The sequence below is a fragment of the Cebus imitator genome, unplaced genomic scaffold, assembly GCF_001604975.1.
Source record: "Cebus imitator isolate Cc_AM_T3 unplaced genomic scaffold, Cebus_imitator-1.0 Scaffold520, whole genome shotgun sequence".
Classification (NCBI taxonomy): domain Eukaryota; kingdom Metazoa; phylum Chordata; class Mammalia; order Primates; family Cebidae; genus Cebus; species Cebus imitator.
This window is the reverse complement of record NW_016107835.1, coordinates 588299-595281: the sequence shown is the minus strand read 5'-3', so window position 1 is coordinate 595281 and position 6983 is coordinate 588299. Positions and strand designations below refer to the sequence as shown.

Below are 6983 nucleotides of genomic sequence, written 5' to 3'. Positions count from 1 at the left end.
AGGGACAGTGAGGGGTGGGAAGCTGGGGAGAGATAGCAAGGGGAGAAATGCCAGATGTAGGTGATGGGGAGGAAGGCAGCAAATCACACTGCCACATGCAATTTTGCATGTTCTTCACATGTACCCCAAAACCTAAAATGCAATAAAATAAATAAATGGGGGGAAAAAAAGATAGAAAGCAAGGTGTCTATACTATAGAGAGCTATGCTATGCTCTTAAATAGGGAAAATGTTGTGTTTCCCTACTATAATCCTCTTTCCAAATCTCTGGCTTGCAATTTTGACTTCTTGGAGCAGCAGAAGCCTTCACCTCAATGTTATCCTTCTTTCCTAAACTTCCCATTAAGGGGTTTGAGTTGGGAGAAATCTGATTTGGGAATATAAACATATATTTTCCTTGGCCTCAACACCCCCACCTATCAAAATGAGCCCCATGTCTGACCTGGGAACAACCCCAAAGGATGAGAGCCAAAGGAAGACTGACCTGGTTGCGATGATTATCTCTGTGGGGTACTTGGCCTTCAGGATTTTGTTCAACTCAGTAGCTGCAGATTCTACGTGTTGGATGGCAGCAGCCTAGGGGCAAAAGGAGTTCTTAGCCCTGGACTGTTAGTGCTATAACACAGTGTGCTGCCCATCCTCATCCCCCACAGCCTCATCATTTCTTACTGACTCTACTAGCAACTCAACTGCCTCTCTAGAAATGATTGTGATCAAAGAATTCTTGTTGAAGGTCAACAGAGATGATCTTAGATCTATGCTCATTCTAAATATTTAGATGTATTTCATTTTCTCTTAATAATCAAAACCTCATATGAAGGAGGTACTATTTGTTTCATGTTTCAAATGAACAAACAATCTCATATTACATAGCTAGTAAGGAATAAAGCTAGATTCAAATCTACATCTTTTCAATTCTAGAATGTAACTTATTTAATAGTATTACTATTAATAATAACAGTATCCACTTATATAGTACTGACTATGTGCCAGGCTCTGTTCTAACCTACATGTACATGTTTTTTCATATAATACTCATAACAACCCTATGAGATAAAGACTATTATTATCTCCATTTTACAGAAGAGAAAGCTGAGGCACAGAGAAGGGAAAGATGATAAGTTGTAGAGCCAGGATTCAATTCCAGGTGATCTGGCTCTTGAGTCTGTGCTCTTAATTACAACTTCTATTCCTTCTTCTCTATCACCCTTGACATTCAAACATCTACCAAGAACTTATAATTATATTTTTTCAGTATGTCTCAAATGTATCCACTTCTACTCATCCCTGCTACCACTTCACCAGTCCAAATTACCATCACCTCTTGCCTAGACAATTACCACATCTCCTAGCTTTTCTCCTTTCCTCTAGTCTTTTATTCCTTCAATTGTTTCTGCACATACCATGGCACTCCTCTGGTTAAACCCCTTCTCTTTGACAGCAGACTGAATAGATGACCAGATATGTGATAAAGCATGCACAGGAAAATGTTAGTAGTAGATCTACCATTTCAACTTTCATAAATGTAGAAATTTTCATAATAATATAAGAAAATCCCCTTCTATAATTCTAATGGCTATTAGGATGAAACTCAAACTTCCTACTGGGGTTTATCAGGCCCTTCCTGGACTGGCCCCTGATTACTTCTCTAGCCTCATCTTTAGTCATTCTCCTTGAATGCCCCCTCCCTGGCCCCTATGCATTAGCCATTATGAATGTATTTCAGATTTGTGAATATTCCATGCTCTCCGTTGCCTTTGGAACAATACACGCTGTTCCAACTGTGTGGAACAGGCCTCCCCTTTCTTATTCTCCTGGTTAGCTCCCTGTGGATCTCATCTCTTCTGAAACGGCCCTCCTTCTGAGTGGCTTTCCCTGATTTCCCCAGACTGAGATAAGTATTCTTGCTATGTGTTCCCAACCCCCTCTACTTCCTTATATACTAACACTCATACTACTTGATTAAAACGATTTATTTTCCCATCTCTTCAAGTAGACTATGTCATTCTTCTTTACCCACTAGCATACACAAACAGTTCCTAGAACAATATCTCACATATGGTAGTTGCTCCATAAATATTTTGAATGAATAAGTAAATGGGTGAATGAATTATATCCCCAATGCTTAACACGGTTCTTGGTAAATAGCTGCTAACTGACACATCACCAACCCTCAATGGTCTCATCCTCGTCCATGGACAATGCCAAAGCTTCTCTCTGGGTTTTGCCAATTATTTCACTGTGTAATAAAGATGTTGGTCTGAATTACAGCTGAACAGTAGTTACCTCAAATCGTGGTACATCCATTTCAACCTGTCCTTTTAGTGGTGGGATCTGTCTGGGAGTCTCACGGATCATCACACTCCATCTGAAATGAATTTCAAAGACAGATATTTAAGGATCTGTTTCATCACTGGTAGGAATTAATGCTTCAAAGGTGAAGACAGAAATAAAAATGTTTATGTGGTGAGGGGAGGTGGGTTGTAGGGTATGCCCAAGCTATCTCTGGTCACCTAATCTTAAGGTATACCATAAGAGAGACCTCTGTCTCATGACTTCTATAGGCCAGTGTGATGGAAATAATTCCCTTCCCTTTACGGGGTTCTCATAGAACAGTGCTACTTAACCAGAGGTAACCATCAAGATCACCTGAGGTGCTTTTGCACAATACACAATCCAGGGCCCTGCCCAAGACCTACTGAAATCTTTGTGGTGAGGCCCAGGTTGATGTTTTAAAAGAGTTCCCCAGGAGATCCTTATGGGCAGCAATAAATCAAATACTCATAAATACACCAGCATAGAAAGTCTTTTTTTCCTCAGGAGATAGAATAATACTCTCTCTTCTCTAGAGCAGTGACAATGTAAGCAAGTTATTTCTAAACTCTCCCTCCATCCCTTCTTTAGTTTCTTTGAAAATCTTGTGAAATTATAGACTTTTCTCTAAGAGAGAATATGCTTAAACAGATCATTGGCTCTGCAATTTGAAGAGGGTTCATAGAACCCTTGAACTTTGTCCATGGGGCCCCTACTCCAGAATCCTTTAGGTTTTTGGTGTTTTTTTTTTTGTTGTTGTTGTTTTTTGTTTTTGAGATAGGGTCTCACTCTGTTGCCCAGGCTGGAATACAGTGGCATGATCATGGCCCACTGCAGCCTTGACCTCCTGGTAGAATCCTTTAGTTTTGAAGAGGGGCTTCAATGATGTTTGAAGGATACATGGTAGACCCTGGCTTCCCAAGAGACAAGCCCCACACAACTCACAAACTGTTCTGCACTGAAGCCAGAAAGGAAATGAGGCTCTATCAGAGAGGCTAAAGTATTCCTGATTGAAATGATGTAACTGATGTGGGACAGGAACAGGCACAAGGGCCTGGTCTTTCGGCCACTTACCTGTCTAGAAATCTCACACTGGCCTGTTCCACTCTGTTGAGGATGTCCAGAGGTGACTTGCTTTTGTTCCAGAATGCACCCCAGCCCAGGACACGAGCCAGATCATTGCCGGTTCCAAGTGGGATGACTGCCAACTGACACTGCAAGAACAAAAGGAGATACCCTTTTCAGACAGTCCTACCAAGCTTCACCCATGAAAGAACCTAGAGGGAACTCTTTGGGAAGAATTATGGTCTTAAAGCCAGTGGTTTTAAGGGACTTCAGATTCTGGGGAAGGTAATGAGAGGATGTTTGCAATTGGGTGAAATTTTCCCTAAGGAATTGGACCCCAATATTAACAACACAGAACCTACTAAGTAAAGGGAAAAGTTGCTGGAATATGTCAATATTCATGGCCATGCTTATAAAAGAGAAATATAGCTGTGAATTTCTATCTGGGCTGGGCCAAGGAGGTGAACTACCTCAGGAGACAAAACTACTGGAGTGAGAAGAGCAGGGGGCTGCCTAACAAGGAGACATGGAGGACAGTTTCTGCCACTTTTGAGACTCAAGAAAGAAAATCAGTGGCCACAGGAGGGAAAGGAAACTGGGGGACAAGTGCTGTCTGTGACCAATTCTGTTTCGTTTGCTCTCCTCCCCTTCAACTCTTCACTTTGAAGCCTAGGGAATGGAGCACTGCTCATTCTTTCTGTCAACTTTATACAAATAGACAACCAGAAAATAGTCTAGATGAGCAGGCTTAGATTGGGAATCTACCAGTCAGGATGACTATGAAACCTGTGGGAAACATATTTTACAGAGATGAAGGGTGAAGACTTCAGACTTCTTGGGATAGGCAGCTGCATACCCCTACTCTTTCTAGCAATGGCTAAACTGAGTTATCCAGGGACTTACCCTTTCATGTAATCCAAAGGCATCAATCAGAGATAAGACCCAGCTCACGCTGCCATCTCCACCACAAACAAGAATGCGAAAGCGAGCAAAGTTCTTGAACATGCACAGCCTAGAAAGACAAAGAGGAAAGGAGGTCATTTCATGAACAGATGGGTTTTGTAACTTTTCTTACAATGTGTCAGGACACAAGGATTGCTGCTTTGGCACTCTGGTAACAGACTACCTGCCTTCGTTCCCTTATCCCTTATCTCTCTGTGTATCTAAGACCATAGACAACCCCAGAGATCAGGCTTTGCCTCAACTCATCCTCTTTCTGTGCCCAGCTTTGCTCTGGAAAACACTAGTAACCTAACCAAACCCATTGGCCATTGGCCACTTGCATGGTGGCCAGTGGCCAATGGGCTCACGGGAACCAGAACTGAGCAGCCAGATGGTCCCAAAATATAACAGGTCTGTAGTGGAGATATATCTATTTCGTCCCAGGAAAGAGAGTGGCAGGAAAAGTAGATAGCAGTATCCATTTGCCTCTTTCTCCACTTCTGGTTGAAGGATAGTTTTACTTTTTCCAACCAGAAAAGATAAAGCAAATCTGGGAGGGGCTTGAACATGGGCTTGAAGAGATTTCTGGGAAAGGGCTAAAAGTCCTCCTACCAGCCAACCCAAAAGGCTCTGTAGTTATGTGTTTGTGTTCTGACTTGGGAAAATAGACCTTTCCTGCCCAAATACAAGAACTGATTCCAAGAAGCCTATCCTAGTTTAGAATGTATAAAGGGAAGACTCCCTTACATACACATGGGGTACATGCTTACCCGGCTTCAGGTCCACCCTTCAATAGGTCAAACACTTGAGACGGGTTAAGGTATTGCTTGAATTTTCGGAGGAAGACGATCCCTTGGTGATCTCCACTTTTGGAGTTGATGAAGATGAGCAAGGGACATGAACAGGTTGATGACCAATCAAGATTCCAGAAGTCCGAAGATACTACTAATTGACCTGAAAAAGAAGAAAAAAAAGAACAGACCCGTTGAGATGGAAATGAGACATGACTTAACATCACATTTTGCAATAACTTTTTGAGTATGAGTCTCAGTCTTTTGAGAATGAGGAGCAGAGGAAAAGTCAAGATACCACCCAGAAGGGCTTAAAAGTATTTGTCCAGCTGTGGGTGGGAGGAGGTGGGTTGAGAAGACCCATTTGTTTTAGCCTGGGTGAAAGGGAGCTTGAAGGAAATCTACTTGAGCAGATTTCATTACTGGTTTGCCTGGAAAAATCGAAGGCAGGTTTCCTCTATGGGCCAATTCCCACTCTCTGGCCAGTGAAGGCATCCTAAGCCAGCTAGCCAGTCATGCACCAAATTTTTAGGACTTGCCAGGACTCACAGTTACAAGGGGAATCTTGTACAAACTGGGTCCCCTCAGTAGCATAGCTCAGAAGTAGTTACTTTCCCTGAACACATTATCCAAAAGTAGTACCCCTTTCAACAATTTTTTAACTAAAGTTATATGTTGACACAATGGTAGTTAAAACACATTAATCCCTTCATTTAATAAATATGTATGGAGGGCATTCTCTGTGCCTGCTTTGTGTCTTGAGACTATAGTGGTAGACAAGATAGAAATAGTCTCTGCCCTTGTGGAACTTATATTTTAATGAAGGTCACAGACCATAACAAATAATTATAAAAAAGAATTTGTCACGAAGGAAGATAAAGTAGGGAAAGGGGGTAGAGATGAGAAGGGGTGTTATTTTAGACAGAGTGGTCAGGGATGGCTTCTCTCAGGAGGTGACATTTGAGATGAAACTTGAATGAAGTGAGAGAGTGAGCAATACAGATATCTGAGGAAGAGTTTTTTGTGGGGGGAGCAGGAAGAAGAATAAGTGCCAGGACCCTGAAAAGGGAGACTATCTGGGGTGTCCAAAATATACTGTGAAGGAGAAAAAGAGCAAGGCGCAGAACAATGTGCATAGTATTAAAGGGGATGGATAATAATATCTATTTATATTTACTAGTATATACACGAAGAACTACTGGAAGGTATTTAAAAAATAATGGCAGTATTTAACTGTGAGTGAGGATATGGGGGCTGTAGGAGATTGAGAAGATCAGAGAAAAGATAGCAGCATGACTTTTCATTAAATATTGTGTGTATGTGTATTTCTTTTTTAAAAAAAAACTCAACCATGTTAATCTATTAGCTAGAGAAGAATTAAGAAATAAGAAAAAAGAATTATACTAATGCTGTCTATAAATTAAATAGCCATGAGGGTGTAAACTAGAGTGAGCATAGGAAGCTTCTAAATAAAGAGAAAATTCTGTAATTAAGGCAACTTGAACTTTAGCATAAAACCTCATTTGGTCACAGGTGGGAAGACAATGGGAAGTAGCCCCGGCAGGAAGGCAGTCCCAGGAGACTACAGAGGCAGCCCCATCTAGCATTTTCCCCTGAGGAAGAGAATATCTGAATTTGAGCAAGGCCAAGTTTATCAAGAGAATCTTGCAAACAAGGTGACAAAGATGAGTGCCACTGAGGGCTGAAATATAATAATGTTAGGAAGATTTATAACCAGGTAAACAATCCTTCCCACAAGATTGCTTTGAATAGACTGATGTTAATCATAAGGGAGTGTCCAGTATTATTCCACAATTTTAATTGACAATTCACATAGAAACATAGAAGGCTGGCTTGTGAACTTTGAAGTACT

The 6983-nt window shown here is 41.3% G+C and overlaps 1 protein-coding gene across 1 annotated transcript in view; it reads right to left on the bottom strand.

Moving 5' to 3' along the window:
• The window catches only part of DGKK (diacylglycerol kinase kappa), a 98327-nt gene that overhangs the window by 24888 nt on the left and 66456 nt on the right, over positions 1 to 6983 (bottom strand). The window contains exons 10-14 of the mRNA XM_037733375.1: positions 5090 to 5273; positions 4281 to 4389; positions 3387 to 3526; positions 2286 to 2367; positions 484 to 575 (exon numbers count right to left, since the gene is read on the bottom strand). Coding sequence (XP_037589303.1) covers positions 484 to 575; positions 2286 to 2367; positions 3387 to 3526; positions 4281 to 4389; positions 5090 to 5273 — 607 coding nt within the window. The remainder of the gene's footprint in view (positions 1 to 483; positions 576 to 2285; positions 2368 to 3386; positions 3527 to 4280; positions 4390 to 5089; positions 5274 to 6983) is intronic.